Source organism: Mesoplodon bidens, assembly GCF_964165515.1.
Source record: "Mesoplodon bidens genome assembly, chromosome: 13".
In the NCBI taxonomy this organism is placed as follows: Eukaryota; Metazoa; Chordata; class Mammalia; order Artiodactyla; family Ziphiidae; genus Mesoplodon; species Mesoplodon bidens.
This window is the reverse complement of record NC_138169.1, coordinates 19,581,980-19,608,341: the sequence shown is the minus strand read 5'-3', so window position 1 is coordinate 19,608,341 and position 26,362 is coordinate 19,581,980. Positions and strand designations below refer to the sequence as shown.

At 44.2% G+C, this 26,362-nt stretch overlaps 1 protein-coding gene and 1 long non-coding RNA gene across 4 annotated transcripts in view; both read right to left on the bottom strand.

The window, feature by feature from the left end:
* The window catches only part of SGSM1 (small G protein signaling modulator 1), an 87,321-nt gene extending 86,779 nt beyond the window's left edge, over window positions 1-542 (bottom strand). For all 3 annotated transcript variants that reach the window (XM_081253095.1, XM_081253093.1, XM_081253094.1), the window contains exons 1-2: window positions 460-542; window positions 319-362 (exon numbers count right to left, since the gene is read on the bottom strand). In XM_081253095.1, coding sequence (XP_081109221.1) covers window positions 319-362; window positions 460-478 — 63 coding nt within the window. In that variant the 5' untranslated portion in view covers window positions 479-542. The remainder of the gene's footprint in view (window positions 1-318; window positions 363-459) is intronic.
* A 7,736-nt stretch (window positions 543-8,278) lies between these two features.
* On the bottom strand, window positions 8,279-26,011 carry LOC308626987. The gene is made up of 3 exons (XR_014017334.1): window positions 25,824-26,011; window positions 20,157-20,225; window positions 8,279-8,937 (listed from the first exon to the last, which is right to left on the bottom strand). It is a non-coding gene; the product is annotated as an uncharacterized lncRNA (long non-coding RNA).
* Between the last annotated feature and the right edge of the window lie 351 nt (window positions 26,012-26,362).

Sequence of the window (26,362 nt, the reverse complement as noted above, 5' to 3'; positions counted from 1 at the left end):
AGGTGCTTTTCTCACCTTGGCGAGACCCCCAACCTGCTCTTCCACAAGAGGGGGTCCTACTCAGACACATCCAGGTGTGCCGCCACCTGGAGGGCCCTCACTCAGCAGCCGTCCCTGCACACAGCGCAAAAACACCCAGGGCCCCCCACCAATAATCCCACCCCCAAGCTCACCCGCTTCTAGCCCTGTGGGGTCAGCACCCACGCAGGGTAGCTCCACACCCCAGGAGGCCACCGCTCCTTTGCACACGCTTTCCGGGCTGGCTGCGGTGGCTCCCTGCCCTGGGAGTCGCGCCCCCCGCCCCCGCCCGGCACTTACCTCCTTCTTGACGGTGCGCAGCAACCTCTGCCGGGTCTCCGCCTCTGTGGGGTGACACGGGGGAACTGCCGCTTAGCCGAGGGCTGGGGGCCGCGGCTCGGGGCTGCCCTCCCGCCGCCCCCGCGCCCCGCGTCCCCTTACCCGCCAGCCCCGAAGCCATGGCTGCGCGCACTGCGATCCGAGTGCGGCCGGCGGCGGTGGCTCCTAGGGGCTTCTCCCGGCTGCTGCGGCCGCGGCGGGGCGGGGCGAGCGCCGAGTGACGGTCAAGGCGCCAGACGTCAGGCATGGCCGCGGCTGCCCCACCCTCCGGAGAGCCACGCTGGGCCGCCCAGGCCCTAGCTGAGGCTCCGCGCGGCCCGACACACACGCTCACCCCCGCGCATCCCGCGCACCCCGCGCCTGGACCTCCCTCCCGAGGGACCGCCTCCCCCCATGCCCACCCGCCTCTATGGGGCCGGGAAGGACAGCATCATTTATTCAATGTCTGCTGTGTGCCAGGCTCGGAAGTGGCGGGAGACGGTGGGGCTACTATCGACACTCTACTAGCTTCGGTTTTCTCATCTTTAAAGTGGGTATATGATTACCTCATGGGAATAATATGCGACTTAAATGAAGTACTGAATGTAAAGCGCTTAAAACACACCTAGGAAAAAAAGGCCAGCAACCATAAAAGATAGCTGTGCTGCTACTATTACTGTTGTTGTTGTTATTATTATTATTACAGGCATACCTCGTTTTATTCTGCTTTGCTTTTTTTTCATTTTAAAAACTTTACCATGGATATTTTCAAACATATATAAAAGTAGAGAGAATAGCATAATAAACCGGATTTACACATCCCCAGTTATTAATATACAACCAATCTTTTCTTTTTTATACCTCATTTGTGTCCTACCCCCGACCCCATTATCATTTCATCTATAAATATTTCAGTGTGTATCTCTGAAATATAAGAACTTTTTGTTTACAACAAAACCCCAATCTCATTATCAGACCTAAAAAATTAACACTAAATTCTTAATAACAACAAATATCCAGTCAGTGTTCACATTTTCCCAATCAACTTATAGATTTCAGTCTATTTTCAACTAAAGTATTGCTTATGTCTTATACCCTTTATTGCACTTTGCAGATATTGTGGGTTTTGTTTTGTTTTGTTTTTTACAAATGGAAAGTTTGTGGCAACCCTGAATTTAGCAAGTGTATTGGTGCTATTTTACCGATAGCATTCGTTTGCTTTGTGTCTCTGTCACATTTTGGTAATTCTCACAATATTTCAAACCCTCCACCTGCAAAAAGATTGACTCCTCAATGAAGGCTTGGATGACAGCATTTTTTAGCAATAAAGTATTTTGAAATTAAGGTATGTCCATTTTTTTAGACATAATGCTATTGCATATTTAATGGACTGCAGTATAGTGTAAACATAACTTTTATAAGCACTGGGAAACTGAAACATTTGTGTGACTTGCTTTCTTTCGCTATTCACGCTTTTTTTGTGATGATCTGGAACTGAACCCGCCATATCTTTGAGGTATGCGGTATTATTAAGAATCTTCCAAGGCACACTGGTTCTCCATCCAGGAGATGCCAGGCCTTGAGGGGCTCCCTCCCCCACATGCAGGTCACTGGGAGAGTGGGGTCCTGGCAGGACCCCAATAGGGGCACCTGTCAGCCAGGATCTCCAGGGCTGGGCAGGCAATGGGCTCTTTGGGACCAAGGTTTCTTCCACCAAGTTCCTGACTTCATCCACCCAGGATGCATCTCAGATCTGTATTTATTGAGCACCTACTATGTGCCAGGTTACTGTGCTGGGGATACCGAAGTGAGCAAGACAGACAAAATGCCTCACTTTGTGGGGCTTAGGGAATAGACAACAAAATAAATAAGCACATGATATAGTATGATGGAAGCTTCTGGAGAAAAATAAAGTAGGCAAAGCAGAGAGGGAGGGCCCAGACGGGTGGGCTTTGTATTTTGAAGTGGGGTAGCTGAGAGAGGCCCCACTGAAGAGGTGTCATTTGAGCAAAGACAAAGGAGTAGGCTGTGGGGATTTCTGGAGGAGGAGCATTCCAGGCAAAGGGAAAGTGCAGGTGCAAAGACCCGGAGGTGGGAGTGCGCCCACTGAGTGTGATGACAAGCTGAGAGGCCAGTGGGGCTGGAGTGGCACAAACAAGGAGCACAATGGTGGGCCAAGGTCCTGTAAGGCCTTGAAGTCCACTTTAGGATTTGCATCCTGCCCCAGAGGGCCCCCCACTATTCAGTTTTCCTTTCAGAAGGACTGAGGACAGCTCAGAGTGTGCCCTCTCCCTGCAGCCGTGGATCCAGAGTCCGCTCTTTTCCATTTGTCAGTGTCAGGGGCCCTTGACCATAAGCCACAGGTGCTGACTTTGGCTAACTTAGCAAAAGGGAATAGACTGGAAGGATAATGGGCATTCCCAGAGTCCAAGGGAGGCTGGAAGACTCAGAAATGGGATGAAACCAAGGCAGCTCTGGAAGGCCAGAAAGAGACTCTTGGGAATAGTCGTCTGACAAAGACTGTATGTTTTAGAGTACCACCACTCAGGTGAGAGGAGCTCCATCTATTTAAGGCCCTGTTCCAGAGAGGGAGCATCTGATTGGTCTGGCCTGGGTCACACAGCCTGCTCCTTCTGTGGGAGGGGAGTCTCAATCAAGATCAGCTTGGAAAGATCCCAAAGCCCTCCTCAGGGTCTGAGAATTCCACCATCTGACTCACGACTACCCAGGCTTTGCCTCATACCTGTGCTGCTGACCACTGGTGCAGCTGCGGGAACCAGCGAGAAAGGCCTGTTTATCCTGCAGTGTCTCTTTAGCGCCCTCTACTGAGAAAACTCAGCATCGTGCTCAGTATAAAAGACGATCTTAATGCAGTCTTGATTATTATGGAGGAGCGTCCCCTGGACTCGGGGAATGCCCGTTTTTCTTCCAATTTATTGCCTTCTGCTTAAGTTAGCCAAAGTCAGCTTCTGTGGCTTATGGCCAAAGACCCCTGAACACTTCCATTCACTATGGAAGAAAGAATTTGGAGTTGAAAAGCAATACACTGATTACTAGCACAACGGCATGACCCTATTGTGAAGTAATTGACCTAGAGTTTTCTCTTACTTGCAGTTGAAAACACCTTGCTGATAAAATTATTCTATGTAATGTGTTCATCTGTTTACATGAACATTTGTAAATAAAAGTGACCTGCGTTTTCACCTAAAAATGAACATCTATGTCAATAAATATAGATCTAGATCATTCCAGGCACATGGAAGAGCAGGTGCAAAGCCCCTGGGGTGGGAATGAGCATGCCTAGACAAAGAAGAGAATGGATGTGGTGGAGAGTGTAACACAGTGAGTACTTAAGGCTCCTCCAGTCCATAACTCCCTAAAAACACCCAGGAGAGTCCTGATTTCCTTCTTACCTTCTCATTCCACATTCTATCCATCAGCAAGCCTTTTTAATTTAGTGTGGTAACAGTCACATAACATTCACCATTCTAACCATTTTAAAGTGGACAATTCAGTGGCATTTAGTACATTCACAATGTGATGAAGCCATCACCACTCTCTAGTTCCAGAACACTTCTTCATCTCAAAAGGAAGCCCTGTACCCATTAAGCAGTCACTCCACATTTCCCCCTTCCCCCAACTTTTGGCAACCACTAATCTGCTTTTTGTACCTATCAGTTTGCCTGTTCTGGAGATTTCATGTAAGTTAAATGATCCAGTAGGTAGCCTTGTGTCCAGCTTCTTTGACATACCATATTTTTGAGATTCATCTATGTTGTTGCATGTATCAGTACTTCATTCCTTTTTATGGCTTAAGAATTTCCATTTTATGGACATACCACATTTTGTTTCTCCATTCATTAGTGGATGGACATTTGGATTGTTTCCACCTTTTGGCTGTTGTGAATAATGCTGCTATGGATAGTGCTGTATACTTCGGTGTACAAGATTTTATGCGGACAAATATTTTTATTTAACTTGGAGTGTAATTGCTGGCTGCTATAGACTGAGTGTTGATGTTCCCCTCGAATTTATATGTTGACACCTAATCCCCAGTGTGACAGTATTTGGACGTAGGACCTTTTGGAGGTGATTAGGTCAGGGGGATGGAACCCTCATGAATGAGATTAGTGCCTTTATAAGAGACCCCAGAGAGCTCTTTGGCCCCTTCCACCACGTGAAGACACAGCAAGAAGATAGCCATCTATGAATCAGAAAGTGGGCTCTCACCAGACACTGAATTTGTCAGTGCCTCGATCTTGGACTTTCTGGTCTTCAGAACTGTGAGAAATAAATTTCTGTTGTTTATAAGTCACCTAGTCTATGGTATTTTGTTATAACAGTCCAAACTGACTAAGACATGGGTCACATGGTCATTCTATGCTTAACGTTTTGAGGAACCTCCATATTCTTTTCCATAGTGACTGTACCATTTTGTATTCCTACCAGCAATGTACAAGGATTTCAATTTTTTCACACCCTTGCCAAAACTTATTTTCCTTTTTAAAAATTATAGTCATCCTAGTGGGTGTGAAGTGGTATCTGATTGTGATTTTGATTTGCATTTCCCTAATGACTAATGATGTTGAATATCTTTTCATATGCTTGTGAGCCATTTGTATAACTTCTTTGGACAAGTTTTATTCTAGTCTTTTGCTCACTTTAAATTGAATTGTCTTTTTGTTGGTGAGTTGTATGAATTCTTTATGTATTCTGGATACTAGACTCTTATTACATATATGGCTTGCAAATATTTTCTTCCATTCTGTGGACTATCTTTTCTCCTTCTTGATAGCAGCCTATTGAGATAGTACAAAAAAAGTTTTAAATTTTTATAAAGTCCAATTTATGTATTTTTTCTTTTGTCGCTTGTGATTTAAAAAAAAATTTTTTTTGTCCGCTCCACAGGGCATGTGGGATCTTAGTTCCCCAACCAGGGATCAAACCTGTGCCCCCTGCATTGGAGGCATGGAGTCTTAACCACTGGACCACCAGGGAAGTCCCTGTTGCTTGTGATTTTTTTTTTTTTTTTTTTTCTTTTTTTTTTGCGGTATGCGGGCCTCTCACTGTTGTGGCCTCTCCCGTTGCGGAGCACAGGCTCCGGATGCGCAGGCCCAGCGGCCATGGCTCACGGGCCCAGCCGCTCCGCGGCATATGGGATCCTCCCAGACCGGGGCACGAACCCGTATCCCCTGCATCGGCAGGCGTACTCTCAACCACTGCGCCACCAGGGAGGCCCTGCTTGTGATTTTGATGCCATATCTAAGAAACCATATCCAAAACCAAGGTTATGCCTATTTGCCCCTATGTTTTCTTCTAAGAGTTTTATAGGTACAGCTCTTACATTTAAGTCTCCAATCCATTTTGAGCTAAGTTTTATATATGGTGTGAGGTAAGGGTCCAACTTCATTTGCATGTGGATATCCAGTTGTCCCAGTACCCTTTTTTCAAGAAACTACTGTTTCTAAAAATAAAGCTACCATATGATCCAGCAATCCCACTCCTGGACATATATCCAGAGAAAACCATAGTTCAAAAAGATACATGCACCCCAGTGTTCACTGCAGCACTATTTACAATAGCCAGGACATGGAAGCAACCTAAATGTCCATCATCAGAGGAATGGATAAAGAAGATGTGGTACATATATACAATGGAATATTACTCAGGCATAAAAACAAATGAAATAATGCCATTTGCAGCAACATGGATGGACCTAGAGATTGTCATACTGAGTGAAGTAAGTCAGACAAAGAAGACAAATATCATATGATATCACTTATATGTGGAATTTTAAAAAATGGTACAAATGAACTTATTTACAAAACAGAAATAGAGTTACAAATGTAGAAAACAATCTTATGGTTAGCAGGGGGAGTGCAGGGGGAGGGATAAATTGGGAGATTGGGCTTGACATATACACCCTACCATATATAAAATAGATAAGTAATAAGGACCTACTGTATAGCACAGGGAACTTGTACTCAATACTATGTAATGACCTATATGGGAAAAGAATCTAAAAAAGAGTGGATATATGTGTATGTATAACTGATTCACTGTGCTGTATAGCAGAAAGTAACACAACATTGTAAATCAACTATACTCCAATTTAAAAAAAAGAAACTATTGTTTCTCCATTGAATGGTCTTGGCAGCGTCTTGAAAACCAATCGATCATAGATGTATGGTCTCCTTTCTGGGCCCCCAATTTTATTCAGTTGATCTATATAACTATCCTTATTCCAGCACCTCAGTTTTGATAACTGTAAGGAAGTGTGAATCTACCAATTTTGCTCTTTTTAAAGATTGTTTTGACTATTTGGGGACTCTTGATATTCCATATGAATTTTTGGATCCGTTTTTTCATTTCTGCAAAAATGGTGTTGGGATTTTCCCTAAAGATTGTACTAATCTGTAGACAGTTTGGGGGAGTATTGCCAAAGTTTATAAAGTGGTTTCACAGTCATCACTTGATCCTCATATTGTCCTTACGAGGTAAAGGTTACAATCAGTGTTTCCCATTCTACACACAAGGAAACTGAGGTCAATGAGGTCAACAAAGTCCAAGGTCTGGCTGTTAGGAGGTGACAGATCCAGGGCATGGAAAGCAGAAGGAATAATACATGCAGGGTTCAGAGGTGACAGCCAGTATGATACATTTGGGGAATTACATGTTGGTCAGTAAATTGAATACCGGGGTATCGAAAGTGGGGTGGCTGAGAAAGCTCTGGGGTCCACTCAGGGAGGTAGCACCACATACTGGTTAAGACCACAGTCTCTGGTCAGACATACACAAGACTGAATTTCAACTCAGCTACTTGCCAGCTGTGTGATCTTCATCATGTCCCTTAACCTTCCTGAACTTCAGTTTCCTCATTTATAAGATGGGGGCAATAATGATCAATATAAGCTTGTTGTGAGAATGAAATGGATGCCAAGTGCTATATTCCTGGCATACAGAAAATGCTCAAGAAATAATAGTCTCTAGGGACTTCCCTGGTGGCGCAGTGGTTAAGAATCCACATGCCTTAAGAATCCACATGCCAAGGCAGGGGACATGGGTTCGAGCCCTGGTCTAGGAAGATCCCACATACCGCGGAGCAACTAAGCCCATGCGCCACAACTACTGAGCCCTCGTGCCACAACTACTGAGCCTGTGCTCTAGAGCCCATGAGCCACAACTACTGAGCCCTCGTGCTACAACTACTGAGGCTGCGCTCTAGAGCCCACGAGCCACAACTACTGAGCCCGCATGCCACAACTACTGAAGCTTGCATGCCTAGAGCCTGTGCTCCGCAACAAGAGAAGCCACTGCAATAAGAAGCTCACACACCGCAATGAAGAGTAGCCCCAGCTCGCCGCAACTAGAGAAAGCCCACACTCAGCAACAAAGACTCAACACAGCCAAAAATAAATAAATAAATTTATTTAAAAAACCCGTCTCCAGTCTCCAAACTTCAAACTCTGATTGGCTTAGCCTAGCCAATGAACGGACTCTATCCTGGGTCAGGTGGCCCTATCTGCTCCAGTCAGCTGTAGCCAGAGGGCTGAAGTTATTTGGTGTGAACGTTGTTACTGAAGCAGAACGAAGAGTATGTGGCTCAGGAGTGTGCCTATGAGTGAGGCCTAGAGAAGGTGGGAGAGAAAAGTGTTCCAGATGTTCTCTGAGGGCTCCAGGATGTCCTGGTTCCTGTGCCACAGGCATTGCCTTCTGAACATCATTCCTTATCCTCTAAGCCTCATTTTTCTCACCTATAAAATGGGAAAGGTGTTAATTCTACTTGTCCATCTATCTCCCAGTGCACCTGTGAAGATAAGAATCAAATGACATCGTGTTTATGGAGACTCTTGGTGTACATGCCATGTAAGTACATACGACCGTTAATTTACCAAAGTGATAAAATTATGTTATTGAGCTGCTAAAGCAGATCTTAGTCAAGGCTCTTGAGACAGGAAAGACACTCACTCTGAGTCACTTAAATTGATGGAAAGATATGTGGGGCGGACTTGACAGAAGAAAGGGACAAGCCGAATAGCATCTCTGGCTGTGTGAAGGTTAATGATTTCCTCTTGCTGTGTGTGGCTCCGTTCTCTTTGCCGATGGGTCTTTCTCCCTTTACTAATGTATGGGAAGGAGACTTATTTTGAATTGTGGGCTCTTTCCAGCAGTATGTTTGGGGGTTTTTTTGGCCGCACCACATGGCATGTGGGATCTTAGTTCCCCAACCAGGGATTGAACCCGTGCCTGTGCCCCCTGCATTGAGAGCACAGAGTCTTAATCACTGGACCACCAGGGAAGTCCCTCCAGCAGTGTGCTTTTTAAAAAATTGTTATGAACATATGTTACCTTTTCACAAAATAGAAAATAATAATGATAATAATAAAGATGATGGGGTAGGGTCTCAGCAGGAATTGCAAGTACCAGCCTGTTTTATGAATCTTGCCTCCTTGTGAATCAGCTACTTCTCCAGGACGCCTTAGTTTCTTCTTTTGGAGTGTGGCATTAGAAACCAAGATCTGGGCACGAGGTATCTTCTGCTTGGCCTCATTCTGCCTCCTTCTCTTTACACTCCCTTCGAGGTCTTGGGTTTCCAGTTTCCTGGAGGAATGCACAAATGAGAGATTAATTTGTGTTAGAAACAAAGACAGAGGGCTTCCCTGGTGGTGCAGTGGTTAAGAATCTGCCTGCCAATGCAGGAGACACGGATTCGAGCCCTCGTCCGGGAAGATCCCACATGCTGCGGAGCAACTAAGCCCGTGCGCCACAACTACAGAGCCTGCGCTCTAGAGCCCACGAGTCACAACTACTGAAGCCTGCATGACACAGCTACTGAAGCCCGAGCACCTAGAGCCCGTGCTCCACAACAGGAGGAGTCACCGCAGTGAGAAGTCCCCACACTGCAACAAAGAGTAGCCCCTGCACTCTGCAACTAGAGAAAGCCTGTGCACAGCAACAAAGACCCAACACAGCCAAAAATAAATAAATAAAATTTTAAAAATTATAAAAGAAATGAAGACAGAGCAGAAGCAAGGTCCAGGATACAGGAACCCGAGCTCTGGCTGCTTCTCAAGCAAACTGTTCTTTCAGGTCGGCTTTTGCTTCCTAGACTCCAGAAGTGTGGATCTTGAACCAGAGGAAACTGAGCTGGGTGATGGCCCGACAGTTCTGTGTCCAAAAGAGCCTGGGCAGGTGATAAGGGGACCTTTAATGACAAGGCTGCTCCTCACTGTGCCCTCGGCAGAAGCAGGGCCACCGGTAGCAAAGGCCAGAGCCTACGTCTGAGCACAGCCTTGCCTTTGGTGTCACCAAGCTCCCAACTTGCAACAAGGGGGCTCTGCCTTGGAGCACCTCCAGGTTCTGACTTAAGGCAGGGGCAATCATGCCTGCAAACACAGGGTTATTCTTAGTGCCGGGTCCTGTGGTCACTATGGAGGTGTTTTGGTGAGGGGGGCCCCAGGTGTTCAGGCCACGCTTCCCCCATAACAGCTTGTGGTTCTCAGGGACCCACTCACTTCTGCTGTAATGCTGAGTGCTGCAAAGGGGCAGCTCATATCTGGGGCAGATCTGCAAAAAAACCCAACAAACAAACAAACAAAAAACAAAAGAAGAACCATCACATAAACAATAATCTGCTCACCAGGGAACCACATCACTGACACTTGGATGCACCTCCTTCATGGCTTATTTTTAGGTGAGCCCCCCACCCATTATCCCATAGGAAACAGGGAGTCCTTAAGAATTCCTGGGCTGGAAGAGTTCTCTCAACTTAATTTTGAAGCTCAAAAGACAATTTGGGGAACGTACATGGGCCTTAAAAGATCCAGTTACAACACAGGAGCACCTCAATACATAAGGCAAATGCTAACAGCTATAAAAGGGGAAATCGACAGTAACACAATCATAGTAGGGGACTTTTAACATTCCACTTTCACCAATGGACAGATCATCCAAAATGAAAATACATAAGGAAACACAAGCTTTAAATGATACATTAAACAAGATGGACTTACTTGACATTTACAGGACATTTCATCCAAAAACAACAGAATACGCTTTCTTCTCAAGTGCTCATGGAATATTCTCCAGGATAGATCATATCTTGGGTCACAAATCAAATTTAAGAAAATTGAAATTGTATCAAGTATCTTTTCCAAACACAACGCTATGAGACTAGATATCAATTACAGGAAAAAATCTGTAAAAAATACAAACACATGGAGGCTAAATAATACACTGATTAATAACCAAGAGATTACTGAAGAAATCAAAGAGGATATCAAAAAATACCTAGAAACAAATGACAATGAACACACGATGACCCAAAACCTACGGGATGCAGCAAAAGCAGTTCTAAGAGGGAAGTTTGTAGCAATACAATCTTACCTCAAGAAACAAAAAACACCTCAAATAAACAACCTAACCTTACACCTAAAGCAATTAGAGAAAGAAGAAAAAACCCCCAAAGTTAGCAGACGGAAAGAAATCATAAAGATCAGATCAGAAATAAATGAAAAAGAAATGAAGGAAACAATAGCAAAGATCAATAAAACTAAAAGCTGGTTCTTTGAGAAGATAAACAAAATTGATAAACCATTAGCCAGACTCACCAAGAAAAAAAGGGAGAAGACTCAAATCAATAGAATCAGAAATGAAAACAGAGAAGTAACAAATGATACTGCAGAAATGCAAAGGATCATGAGAGATTACTACAAGCAACTGTATGCCAATAAAACGGACAACCTGGAAGAAATGGACAAATTCTTAGAAAAGCACAACCTTCCGAGACTGAACCAGGATGAAATAGAAAATATAAACAGACCAATCACAAGCACTGAAATTGAGACTGTGATTAAAAATCTTCCAACAAACAAAAGCCCAGGACCTAATGGCTTCACAGGTGAATTCTATCAAACATTTAGAGAAGAGCTAACATCTATCCTTCTGAAAGCCCTGTTAGGACTAGCAGGGCCTGAGTTAGGAGTAGTGTCAGGGCTTTAGTTAGGGACAGTGTCAGGGCCTTAGTTAGGACTAGCGTCAGAGCCTTCGTTAGGTATCGTGTCAGGGCCTGAGTTAGGAGTAGTGTCAAGGCCTCAGTTAGGGACAGTGTCAGGGCCTGAGTTAGGAGCAGTGTCAAGGCCTTAGTTAGGGTCAGTGTCATGGCCAGAGTTAGGTGTACTGTCAGGGCCTTAGATAGGGACAGTATCAGGTCCTGAGTTAGCAGTAGTGTCAAGGCCTTACTTACGGACAGTGTCAGGGCCTTAGTTAGGAGTAGCATCAGAGCCTTTGTTAGGTACCGTGTCGGGGCCTATGTTAGGAGTAGTGTCAGGTCCTTAGTTAGGGACAGTGTCAGGGCCTGAGATAGGATTAGTGCCATGGCCTGGGTTAGGAGTAGTGTCAGGCCTTAGTTAGGATTAGCATCAGAGCCTTTGTTAGGAACAATCTTGTCCTGATCTTAGAGGAATTGGCTTCAGTTTTTCACCATTGAGAACAATGTTGGCTGTGGGTTTGTCATATATGGCCTTTATTATGTCGAGGTAAGTTCATTCTGTGACTACTTTCTGGAGGGTTTTTTTTTTATCATAAATGGGTGTTGAATTTTGTCGAAAGCTTTTTCTTCATCTCAATAGATAATCAATATTATCTCAATAGAGATAATCTTATGGTTTTTCTCCTTCAATTTGTTAATATGGTTTATCACATTGATTTGTGTATATTGAAGAATCCTTGCATTCCTAGGATAAACCCCACTTGATCATGGTGTATGATCCTTTTAATGTGCTGTTGGATTCTGTTTGCTAGTATTTTGTTGAGGATTTTTGCATCTATGTTCATCAGTGATATTGGCCTTTAGTTTTCTTTCTTTGTGACATCTTTGTCTGGTTTTGATATCAGGGTGATGGTGGCCTCGTAGAATGAGTTTGGGAGTGTTCCTCCCTCTACTATATTTTGGAACATAGAGAATAGACTTGAGGACATGGGGCAGGGGAAGGGTAAGCTGGGATGAAGTGAGAGAGTGGCATGGACATATATACACTACCAAACGTAAAACAGATAGCTAGTGGGAAGCAGCCGCATAGCACAGAGAGATCAGCTCGGTGCTTTGTGACCACCTAGAGGGGTGGGATAGGGACGGTGGGAGGGAGGGAGACGCAAGAGGGAGGAGATGTGGGGATATATGTATATGTATAGCTGACTCACTTTGTTATAAAGCAGAAACTAACACACCATTGTAAAGCAATTATACTCCAATAAAAGTGCTGTGATTAAAGGGCCTCTTTTGCATGGACAGGCCTTGTAATCTAACTGCTGCTAAGTCAAACAGCACCCCAAAATGATTTATGAGATTTTTCTGTCTCAGTTTCCCCTTATGGGTCTTATAGATGCTAATTAAAAAATAGACTAATTAACTTTAAACAATGGCAAAAGGCAGAAGGGAGAGTCAAGGGACTCATCCCAGCAGAATGGAAATCTTTGCATGGTTTTTGAGGAATGGGATGAATAAAGCTGACCTTAATGGCATTGAAACAAAAGTCTTAATGGAGCACCATCAAAGGATGAGTGGACCAATGGGACATGGGTCCTCAAACATGTCTTTCCACTCTAGTTAACCCAGTTTGGAGCAATTTTAAAAGTCAGGAGGCAAAGACTACAGTGAGAAACCCAACTGAGAGTCACCTGGGATGACAGTCAAGCAGACTCACCCAGATAAAGACTGACAAAGGGGCCAGTGTATCTTGGCTCAAGGCTCTGCTGGGGGACCCAAAGCCTTATGCACATGAGTGGGTGGAATGATTGGGGAGGGAGGAAGGGAAGTTTCCTGGGCTCCTGGACAAAAGAACTTCATGAACTGTGTAGCACCCAAATCTGTGCGTGAGACAGGACCTCAAAGAGCCTACAATTAAACTGAGAAAATAACAGAAATGCACGAGTTAATCGGGTTCAGGTGGAAAGTTTGGATGAAAACTGGAATGTTTATGCAGGCTCTGTGTGAAGTGGCTGTGTCTGTTTTACCTGAACATATTATGGGGATGGATATTGGGTCTGACTGAGGAATGTTTCCCTTGCCTGGCATAAAACAGAAGACATAGAAGTCCATTCTTCAAGCAATACTAATTGCTAAATGGGAAGCAGTAAAAATGTCAGAACCTACAGAGTATAAAATAGAAGCTTAAGTGTTGGTACAGACAAATTCTCGCTACAGGAGACCCGTGGAGAGTGTAGACTGGGGTTTATGGCAAAACCCTGTGTTCCCCTCCCAGTGACCACTGCTGGGATAACGGACTATAGAATTTCCATAAGAGGAGCAATTATTATCTTGCTATCGGACATTAACTGACTCTGCCCTACAACTGAAGGACATAAAATAATCTTGAAACCTGAAATACCCATAATATCTTGGGTGATAGCAGAGGGACACTCTAATAGGGAGGGCAATGCCCAGATGAGCTCCATAATAAAATGGAAATGGTTTGCACAGGAGCATGTTGTGAGGGGACTGCAAAGACTTGTTCAGTGTGTTCGTGGGCAAGTACACTCATTTTCTCTAGGACTGACTTTGGAACCACATGCGGAGCTACTGATTCCATTGCCACTTGGGCCAGTGCCCTATAAACAGCTCTTGACTGACCAAAAAAGAGCGGCTTAGCTTTTAGATGACATTCCAAGATGAAGAGATAGTTTCCTGTTTGGAAGACCATCACTCTGATCAAAGAAGGTAAAAATAAACTAGCTCTATGCCCCTATATTGCATGCTGTTTGGGTTTTTACTGATGCATGGATGGTGACCAATAGCTTGGCCATATGGTCAGGCCAAAAGGCAATGGAAAACTGGCCTATCAGAAGGATGCCCAGATGGCGCATGGCCCTATGGAAATCACTAAGGAAACTTGAAGACTGAATTAAAGTAGGATATGTCAATGCCCATCAGAAAAACCACTATTCAGATTTGTAAGATGACTGGAATTGATGAGTTTGGATATACTAATGTGCTTGCCTGAGGTGGCCTCCTCGGTCCAAGGACTGTAAAAATGGACTGAATCTGCATGCATTCCTCTTGTACCCTCTGAGACACAAAATGCCAAGAACTGTTCTGTCAACAAGAGAGACACAGACTGCTGATGGCCGTGGAGTGGATTCCCCAGGGGGAAAGCTGGCAAGTGGATTACACTGGACTAATGCTGGGGCCCCAGGGGGCTAGACCTAAGTCCTGACAGGAATAGATACTGACTATGGACTGGAGTGTATGTTATCAGGTGGTACATGCCAATGCTCACACTACAACAAAAGAGTCAGAACAGAAGGTCCTGCACTGAGCAACACAGTGCTCATCCTCAGAGTAATGGTTTGGTAGAGAATTGGAATAGGCAATTAAAGCATTGATTTGTCTATAACAGGGGGAGATTGAGGCATAACAGACTTGCTTATGTGCCCTCACAAGCGTTTGCTCACTCTCACCGTGACAGGCGCCAAAGGCATTTCCCCACTAGATAGATCCTTCTGCTTTTTTGGTGGATCTGAGGGAGAGGGCGTGGGAGAGGATGCTGCTTTGACTATGCAGTTCTTCCCACTGGGGGAAGATGATGGTATGATTATATGTTTTTCTTTTCCTCACCCATCACCTCAACTTTCTTCCCCTACCTGATGTAAATAGTAGTCACAGGACTGGGCTGTAACTACAATCAGAAGCAGGCATGGGTCCTAGGCAAGAAATTGTAACTCTACTTTTACACGTTTATGTCAATTTTCCTAATTGAGTGAGTCCTGCTTTCACTCCCCCAAGCCAAAATGGGGTTAATGGTGAATGCGCTTATATTGCCCAGTGGTAGAAATAGCCCATTCATTCTGTACAAATGGAGAGAAGCAGAAATAATAGCCAAAGGTAAAGGAATGAATACATGGGTTATGCAGAGAGGGAAATCCAATATTCTTCTAAAAAGGCTCTTAGCTCAATTATGCCAGATGCCTGAAAGGCTGAAGTCACGTAGAGCTGAGACCACTCCTTCTTTTGGAACCTAACAATGTCAGACGGAAGCCTGCAAACCTGTGTGGCCCTGACCCAGGAGGCATTTGGTCAAGCAACATGATGATGGGCTAGACTATTTATTCATAACTAAAAGGAACTCATTTTCCAGGTTGCATCTATAATATTGGGATGCGGTCTAACACTGGCATTGTTGCAAGATTATAATACTGATACTGATAGTTAAATGTATTGGGAAATACATTTGAGTTAAAAACCTACTACCTGTACCCTACATTTGCTCCTCCAAATATTAGCTATATTCACATCAGTACTATTGCTGTATCTATTATGTGTAGATGCTCAGACAGGTATGATCATTTTGCTATAAGTTAACCATGGTCAAAGACCAGGAGAGGGGAGGGCAGACAGAGATTGGCTCCGATCAATGGGCCAGTGTTTAAATCACTTATGCCTGCAGAGTGAAACCCCAATAAAAATTATGGACACCGAAGCTCAGTGGTGCTTTTCTTGTTTGGGGAACAGACAGATGTGCTGGGACGGTGACGTACCTGACTCCACAGGGAGAGGGGATGGGAGCTCTGCTTCCAGGACCCCCTCAGGCCTTGCCCTATGTGTATCCTTTACAATAAAACTGTAATAACAAGTACAGCACTTTCTTGAGTGTTTTGAGTCATTTATAGCGAATTATCAAACCTGAGGGGGTCATGGGAACCCCTGAATTTATAGCCAGTCTTTTGGAAGTTTGGGTAGCCTGGGAACCCGCAAAATGTGGCTGGTATCTGAAGAAATGGCAGTCATATGGAGGACTTTGTCCTTAACTTGTGGGATCTGATAGTAACTCTCGGTGGTTAGTGTCAGAATGACATCGTAGTACACCTAACACATATACCCATGAGGCAATGGCAATGGGATATTTTACTGAGGAAGGTGACACTTGCAATTTTGCTGTGTAAAAGGAATATAGGGGAAAGACACACACACACACACACACACACACACACAAACTGCACCACACGAACTCACATACAGACACACCCCAACCCCTAGGACACAAACCTACACCATCTAAAGGGATTACAATGGCTTTCAGAAACACAGCCAAGGTTCTTTGCCTAGAAAATTCACCTATAACCTCCTGTTTGACTAGATATCTAAGGGCTTGAGATTCTATAATTATCAGAATCATAAAGACCTTTTAAATATTTTAAAAATTAAATGTAGGGCTTCCCTGGTGGCGCAGTGGTTGGGAGTCCGCCTGCCGATGCAGGGGAGGCGGGTTCGTGCCCCGGTCTGGGAGGATCCCACGTGCCGCGGAGCGGCTGGGCCCGTGAGCCGTGGCCGCTGGGCCTGTGCGTCCGGAGCCTGTGCTCCGCAACGGGAGAGGCCGCAACAGTGAGAGGCCCACATACCACAAAAAAAAATAAAATAAAATAAAATAAATAAAAATAAAAATTAAATGTAGAACTAAAAACATGGAAGGAAATCACAGATGATCAGAAATGTCCAGACAGATTATTAAAGGAAACAACTGAACTACTAGAAGTGAAAAATACAGAAATTAAAATTAAAAACTCATTTAATGAGCTATAGCAGAAGATTAGAGATAGGTGAGGAAAGAAACATAGAAATGGACATTGGGTCTGACATATTTTTCCAATTTAGTATACAAAGAAATGGAATGTTCAAATAAAGAGGTAGAAAAATATGAAACACAGAATGAGAAGCTTTGATCATCTTCCAACTTTATTCCAAGGAAAAAATGAAGAGAATGGGAGAAAGAAAACACTGGAAGTAATCACAGCCGGCCATTTCCTAGAGTTGATAAAAATATGTGAATTCTCATCTTCAGAAAGCAGGATGAAAACCCTAGCACGTGAATAAATTAAAAATCCACGTAGAGCTATATTGCGGTGCATCTCAAGAAAAACAAACGGAGCGACGAGAAAGGGCTATTCTTATCCCATAAGAACAACCAGCAAAAGTACAAACAAAAGGAACTGAAATAACACTTTCATATCCTAAGATTCAAAAGAAGATCAGTGTAGAATTATAGACTTTTACTTGTATTCAATTAACAGTGAAAAGAAACAGTAAAGATGATTTTTCAGAGACAAACTGAGGTAATTAAAGGGACAATGATCTCAGAATGAAAGTTTGAGATGTTCAGTGAACACTGGTGAGCAGAAATGAAGTACTCTCCAAATGAAATAATAGTATTTTCCGAATTGGGAGTTAAAAAAAAAAAGAAGCAAACTGCTAGACAAAAGTAACATGTAGGGTGAGAAGGATGGCAATCAGATTTGAAGAGTTCTCATTTTGTTCAGAGTGAGGTAGGCACAAAGATTACTTTGCATTGTAAGCTAATTTTGCATGTTAAAGTTTTAAGAGTAACTTTAAAATTACATAATAGTACTATGGTAAAAATTACAGTTAGTCAACCCAAAAGAAAAAAGAAAAGGAGAAAGGAAGCATCAAACCATCAGGACAAACAGCAAAACACATAGTAGAAATAAATGCAAATATATCAAAATTATAATAGAAATAAATATGAATATAAAAATATTCACTCATACTAAATTTAAATGGGCTTAACATGAGAGTTAAAAAGCTTTTATCCAGATTAGATAAACCATATAAAACATGACTACATATAAGTACACATACATACTTTTGATTAAAATGTTGGGAAGTTATACTAGGCAAACATTAGCGAAAGAGAAAGATTATTGAAGGTACATGAATAAATAGCAAACTAAATATGTTTGGAGACCAAAAGCACTGTTTTGTCTTTAGAAAGTCAATATATAATAATTAATTGTATGATTCAAAAAAAAGAATCATAATTCTCAACTGCAACACCAACTAGCTTGGACAACTCACCTTCCTTCTCTGGGCTTCAATTTCCAGATACCCTTGGGGATAACAGCACCCATAGCTCGGTGGTGGTGAATGAAGGGACATAGTGAGTCCCCTATAGTAAGTGAACTAACGGACGGCTTGTGTGATGGAGAATGAGCTCTTTGGGGGCAGGGATGGCTCCTACTCTCCCACCCGCCCCTCGGGCCCCGCTCAGTGCCAGGCGCACAGTAGGTGCTCAGACGCCCGAAGGAACTGAATCTTGTTTCAGTTCCTTGTGCTGCAGCCCCAGAGAGCCAGCGCCGGCTCCTCAGCGCCCTCCCCTCCAGGCCGCCTCTCCTGTGTTTTTCCATCCCATTTCTGACGAGGTGGAGACAGAGCACCGCCCTGCCCCTGCCTCTGTGCTGAGGCTGGTGGAGGTGGGGTGGCAGCTGCTCCTCCAGGGCACACCTCCCAGTGGAGGCTGGGAAGGAGGGAGGAGGGAGGGGGAGAGGAAGTCCCTCCAGAGCTAGCCCTGCTTTCCCAGGGGCCCAAGGTCCTCAGACAGGAGAGTGAGGCTTCAAGCCCAGCACCCCTACTCCTAGCTGTGTGACTGTGGACATGTCACCCCACCTCTCTGAGCCTCCCTTCCTGTACAATGGGGCTGTTGATGACACTGGCAGCCCCTCAGGATTGTGGGGAAGGTGGTGAAGTGTGGAGCATACCGTCGGCGCTCCATAAATGCACCAGGCACTGCTGTCTCTCAGTTTTTACAGTACAACTCTTGTCTTCCACAGATGGAGAAACTGAGATCCAGAGAGGGCCAGTGTCTTGTCCAATGTCACTGAGCCTACATCTTGCTGGTTCCAGCTCTGGCCTTAGCCATTCTCCCTGGGCAACCCCAAATAACCAGCAGGGCTGGGCCTCTGGGTAGACCAGGCAGGGGTCTCCTGGGCTGAGGGAGTGGGGAGGGTGTGGCGTGGAGGAGAGCATCAACAGTAATACCACCTTGCTGAGGGCCTTACTTGTATTCTCATTAAATCCTCAAAAAGCTATGAAAGCGGTGTCACTGTCATCTTCATTTTACAGATGAGGAAATTGAGGCTCAGAGGTGAAGTCACTTGCTCAAATCACACAGTGGTGGGAAGAAGGGTCTTAACCCCAGCCCCAGACCTACTTGTTGAATGAAGGAAGAGACAGTGGATGATTTGGGGACAGACAGTGAACTCTTGGTTTGGGGGAGTTCAGCCTGCCTCCCGCAACCGTGAAATGGTGAAGGGCTACAATGCTAGCATCTTCTGGGCTTCTGGCTCTTTTGAAGCTCTCAGAGCTCCAGAAAAGGACAGCCCTAACCTCACCCCACTCCCCATGCCCACCTCTAGTTGGCAGAAGCCTCCCCTGCACAAGTTCAGCCCCAAGGAGCAGCAGCAGGGCAGCATTTAGAACTGCAGGGGGCCACACCCACACGGCACCCACCCAACCAACCTCTGCTCTGTGCAACCAGGCAACATTCAGAGGCCCATCAGTCTTTCTCCCCAGGACTGCTCCAGCTCCAGCCATGGACCTGGAGCCTTAGCACCTGGTCCCATTGTATATGTTGTTTCCTCCAAGCCTGGCACCTCCCCCCACCCTCCAGTCTCCTACAGCCCTCCAGGCTCCAGGAGGAGGGTCCTGGCTGTGGGCCCCATGTGCCTGCAGGCCTCCAGGTGCACTGTGTCCAGTGCACCCTCAAGGAGACACAGGGAGGTGTCTCAGCCTCTGATTCCCCAAGTGGGAAGTCCAGTCCCAAAGTCTCATAGGAAGAAGGCAGAATCCCCCACCTGAAAAGATATTCACAGTAAGCCTCCCAGGAGGTGCTGTGACCCCATTTTATGTGAAAACTGAGAGTCAAGAGTGAGTGGATGAGAGTTTCGGAAATGGAAACTGGAGTCTCCCACCCCCTGTCTTATCAGCAACTGGCCCTGCTTCATGGGGCTGGGGATGTCAGAAGGGGCCTTACCCTGATGATGTAGTGGAAAGAGACTGAACCGTGGCTCCACGGTTTCAAGCAAACCTCACTTTCTTCAGTCTGTAAAATGGGAGGATAAGGTTTCTGTATCAGTTTTCTGGTGCTGTGTAACAAACCATCCCAAGGTGTAGTGATGGGGTCCCAAGTAGCAATTAAAATAATAGCAATTATTTGTTCAGAGTAGGAACTCAAAACGTGTTAACAATTCTCATTTTATAGATGAGGATCAGAGAAGTTAAATAACTTACCCAGGGTCACACAGCTAATTAGTGGAAGAGCTGGAATTTGCACCCAGGGCTATCTGATTCCTGAGCTCATGTTCACGACTGCTATCCTCTGCAGCTGTGCCAGAGTGTGTTATTCAGTTCCAACATTAATAGGGATTAATAATTTACAGTACTTATTCTGGGGTGCAAGCCCTGTTTCTCCCTTCTGACCCTTCCCCTCATTGTTCTCAGACAATGAAAATGTCTGGCCACATTTCCAAGAAGCCAGTTGACTGGTCTGCTTCTCATCTATATCCCAGGGTCAAGGGCAGTTGATCCAGGCACAAAGTAGAAACCAGGGGTAATTAGTCTGAATAAGTCACCCACCCATACCTGCAAAGACTGAGTAAATAAACTCGACTTCCACTCTCTCCAGGCTGTAATGAGGCACTCCAACCCCCTTCTGGCGGGACAGGGGTATGGTGGTGCCAGAGAAGGCTGAGTGTGGAGTCAGGACTTTCATCCCTGCCAGATGATGAGGAAGTTCTCCACTCTTCAGTGTCAGTGGATTTGGGAGAGAGCCTGGACTTCCAACAACACCCAGCCGTAAAGAGGTGGCCTCCCTCTCCCCGCTGGAGTGATGTCAGAGGAGGCTTTTACCACCACTCAGTGTTACTGAGGCCACTCTCCCTACCCTTGATGTCAGTGAGGTCACATGGGGAGCACCAATGAGGCACTCAGACCCCTCCCTCCCACCGATGTATCACTGGAGCCCTAGTGGGGAGCTGGAACTCCACTCTCCTGTCCCATCCTGACCAGCAGTAAGGAGAACCTCAGCCCTCGAGGGTTAATGGAGGCCAATTGGGAGACCTGGATTCCACACTCAACTGGCAGTAATGAGGCAAGACCCTCTTCCCCTTGAGCAGGGTCAGAAGATCCAGCTAAAACAGAACATTTAAATAAGATCCAGAGTCTCAGCATACTCATAATGTCCAGGTTTCAATAGATCATTACTCATCACATCAAGAACTAGGAAGATGTCAAACGGACTGAACATAGACCGTCAGTAGGTGCCCACACTGATGTGACAGGTGGTGAAGTATCTGACAAGGATTTTAATCATAAAAATCCTCAGGGCTTACCCGGTGGCGCAGTGGTTGAGAGTCCGCCTGCCGATGCAGGGGACACGGGTTCGTGCCCCGGTCCAGGAAGATCCCACATGCCGCGGAGCGGCTGGGCCCGTGAGCCATGGCCGCTGAGCCTGCGCGTCCGGAGCCTGCGCTCCGCAACGGGGAGAGGCCACAACAGTGAGAGGCCCGCGTACCGCAAAAAAAAAAAAAAAAAAAAAAAATCCTCAAATAAGCAATTAAGAATATACTTGAAATCAATGAAAAAATAGAAAATCTCGGCAAAGAAAGAGAAGATACAAGGAAGAGCCAAACGAAAAGTTTAGAACTGAAACATACAATAGTGAAAAATTAAAAGAAATTAATGGGTGGGTTTCAGATTAGGATAATGGAGACACAGGGAAATATCAATGACCTGGAAGACACAGAAGTAGAAATTACCCCATCTGCAGTCAAATGCTCTACCACTGAGCTATACCCCCAGAAATTACCCCAACTGAACAACAGAAAGACAACAGACTGATCAACAATGAACATAGTCTCAGGGACATGTTATATTCACATCATCAGAGTCCCGGAAGAAGAAAAAGAAGGCGGGGTGAATAAGTACTTGAAAAACTAATGGCTGAAAAGTTCTCAAATTTGACAAAAGACACAAACCTATAGGTTCAAGAAGCTGAGTGAACTTCAAGCTGAACAAACCCAAAGAAATGCACACCAAGACACATCGTAGTCAGATTTCTGAGAACCAATGACAGAGAAAATAGTCTGGAAAGCAGTGAAAGAGAAATGACACACTATTTGTCAGTGAAAACTGAAGTGATGGAGAATTTCTCATCAAAAATCATGTGAGCCAGAAGAAAGTGGCACGCCATTTCTTGAGTACTGAAAAATAAGAACTGTCAACCTAGAATCCTAGATCTAGTGAAAATGTCCCTTAGGAATGTATGGGAAATGAAAACATTCTCAGATGAAGGATAGGAAGCATAAAAGTGCTTTATTTGCAGACGACTTGATCGTCTATGGAGAAAAATCCCAAGGAATCGACCAAAAAAGAAAAACTAACACAAAACAAACAAAAAACCCACAACAACCCAGAGAACAACAAAACTCTAGAATAAATAAGTGACTTCAGCAGTTTGCAAGATAGACATACACTTACATAAAAATTAATTAAAATCAATTACATTTCAATAAACTACTATCAAAAATCCAGGGCTTCTCTGGTGGCGCAGTGGTTGAGAGTCTGCCTGCTGATGCAGGGGACACAGGTTCGTGTCCCGGTCTGGGAAGATCCCACATGCCACGGAGTGGCTGGGCCCGTGAGCCATGGCCGCTGAGCCTGCACATCCGGAGCCTGTGCTCCGCAGCGGGAGAGGCCACAACAGTGAGAGGCCCGCATACCACAAAAAAAAGAAAAAAAAAAAACCCAGAAATAACAAAAATAAAATCACTGTATCAATAAAATAGTAATTAGGAGGAGGTAATCAGTTTATCCTGCACATAAGAACAGTCTGTGAGCTGGAAGCATTCAGACCCACAGTGGTATGAAGCTCAGAGTTACATTGCTATAGAGCTGCTTATACAGTGAAAATGCAGAAGCTGTTCTTTACAAAGGTTGTTTATAGCACTGGGGTTTTTCCTAATGACAGGGGATTAGTTAAAAGCGGTTATCTTATTCCAATTTTGGAAAACAGTTTGTTTCATTTATGATTTTCAGAGGCATTTACAAGAAACAACCCAAGTTGAGTTTTGGTTACACAGCAGGATAAGCTAAATTAAGTATCAGTTATGTGGCTTAACAGGTTTTGTCTACTCAAGAGAATAGAGTCCAGTCTCCATTTTGTATTTAATTTTAACACCAGGAATGAACACACGGACAAAATTAAAAATATTGATACAATTAACATTTACAACAGCTGAAAAAAAGAAATTCTTAGGTGTATTTCTAATAAAACATACACAGAACTTGCATGCTGAAAACCACACAACACTGTGAAAGAAATCAAAGATGAGGTAGACAAAGGAAGCTGCATACCATGGTCATGAATCAAAAGAGTCAACCTAGTAAACATATCAATTGCCTATGGATGATTTACAGGTTTAATGTAATTCCTATTGAAATACCAGCAAGATTTTTATCATTATAGATGAGATTATTACAATATTTATATGGAAAAGCAAAGGAACTAGAAGAGCTAAAACAAAATTTTTTTTAAAGAAGAAAATGGGAGGAATCAGTCACCTGATTTCACAACTTATTTTATAGGTACAGTAATCAAGACTTTGTGGTATCAACAGAAGAATAGGTGCATAGATCAATGCAAAATGATAGATAACTCAGAAATAGACCCATAGCAATATTCCCAATTGATTTTTGACAAAGGGCCAAAAGCAATTAATGGATGAAAGATGTTCCTTTTTCAGAAATGATGCTGGAGCAATTGGACATCCAAAAAAAAAAAAAAACCTACAACCTCAGTGTCACATGATATACAAAAAGTTATCAAAATGGATCACATATATAAATGTAAAACTATAAAACTTTTTAGAAAAAATTCTGGAAGAAAATCTTTAAGATGTGAGGCTAGGCAGAGGCTTAGAATTGACACACCCAAAGCATAATCCTTAAAAGGAAAAACTGATAAACTGGACTTCATCAAAATTAAAATATTTTGCTCTGTGACCCTGTTAAGAGGAGGAAATAACAAACTGTAGATTGAGAGAAAATATTAGCAACAAACATCCAACAAAACACTATTGTCTAAATATGTAAAGAACTCTAGACATATCAGACATTACACTGAAGAACTGACAAGTACAGATTCTTTTAAAGCATAGATGTTTCTAATTAAAAAATCTTATGTTTTAGGTCATAAGGAAAGTTTCAGTAGATTCCAAAGACTCAGCATCATACAAACACATTATCTGTGTATAAAATAACTCTCAAAAATCAACAATAAAAAACAAAAATCCCAATTTTTTTTTTTTTTTTTTTTGTGGTACGTGGGCCTCTCCCTGCTGTGGCCTCTCCCATTGCAGAGCACAGGCTCCGGACGCGCACGCTCAGCGGCCATGGCTCATGGGCCCAGCCGCTCCGCGGCATGTGGGATCTTCCCGGACCGGGGCACGAACCCGTGTCCCCTGCATCGGCAGGCGGACTCCCAACCACTGCGCCACCAGGGAAACCCAAACACCCCAATTTTAAAATTGGTAAAAGACACGAAGAGTCATTTCACCAAAGAGGAATTTACAGAGAAAAAATCATTTTTGACATTCATTAGCCATCAGGTATGAAAACCACTATGAGATACCACTATATATCTATCAGAATGTCTAAAATAAAAAATAGTGAGAACACCAAATTTTACTGAGGTTGGAGAGGATCTGGATCACTCATAGATTGCTGGTAGAATGTAAAATGGTACAGCCACTCCAGGAAACATTTGGGCAGTTTTTACCGGTAAATTGAACATGCCCCAGCAATTGCACATCTCTTTTTTTCCCAGAGGCATGAAGACTTATGTTTACACAGAAACCTTGTACATGGATGTTTATAGCAGCTATATTCATAATAGCTAAAAACTAGAAAGAACCCAGATGTCCTTCAGTGGGTGAAAGGCTAAACTGGCTGTAGAACGTCCATACTGCCAAATAGTAGTTAGCCATAAAGAGGAACAGACTATTTATTTACCTAACATCTTGGATGAACCTTCAGAGAATTATGTGAGTGAAAAAAGCCAATCTCAAAAGGACTATATGGTGTATTTACACAACATTCTTGCAACTACAGAGAAAAAAAGTAGTGGAATCCAGGGGTTAAGGAGAGGCTGCATGAGAAGGGAAGAGGATGTGGGAATTAAAGGGATATGAGGGACCCTTGTAGTGATGGATCAATTCTGTACCCTGACTGGACCAATGTCAATATCCAGGTTGTGACATTGTACTATTGTTTTGCAAGATGCTACCATTAGGGGAAACTGGGTCAAAGATCCATGGGATCTCTTTGTATTATTTCTCACAGCTGCGTGTGAATCGACAGTGATCTCAAAATAAAAACTTTGATTACAAAAAAATGAGGCATCTCATTCGCAGCGGGATCATTCGGTACTTTTCCAGCCCCCTATTTTCCAGAAAGAAGCACCCCCATTGCAGTGAGGCTCCAAGATTATTAAGGTAGGATTAATTTTAATATTCTCCAAGCTTCGTCCACGTCTATCACTCAGTGAGGCGTCCTGCCTACTCAAATTATTCTACGGGCTTCTAGTCTCTCATTTATTTCATATTATTATTCGTTAATGCATCCAAAGGACTAATTGACTCACCTTCCAGGGTCCAGGACTGTTGAGGAGATTTCAGGTGATTACGCAAATAAAGCACTCAGCATAGCACCTGGCACATATAAGTAGAGCTTAATGTTAGTCATAAAGGGCAAAGTCTGGCTGGGGAAAGCCTGCTGGGACTCCATCTGGGCCCACTCTTCCCCCTTGGCACATCTGCCTCCCTCAGAGTGACAAGAGGCGGCGCAAAACGGCGCGGGTCTTGGCGTACGAATTGGCTTTCTCTCCCGGACGCGGGCGGGGCGGGGAGGGGAGGGGCGGAAGCGGGGCCCGCCCCGTCCAGCCCCAGTCAGGAGGCCCTGGTTGGACACGGTGTTGAGGGGGCGGGGCCTCAAGCAGGGCGTGGTCTGCACTGCCCGCGCTTTTTCGTCCAGGCCCTCAGCAGGGAGGAGGCAGAGTTACCGCTTTAAAGTAGCCGGCCTAGAGTCTGTCATACAGAGTGAAGTAAGTCAGAAAGAGAAAAACAAATACGGTATGCTAACACATATATATTGGCATCTAAAAAAGAAAAAAAAAAAGGTTCT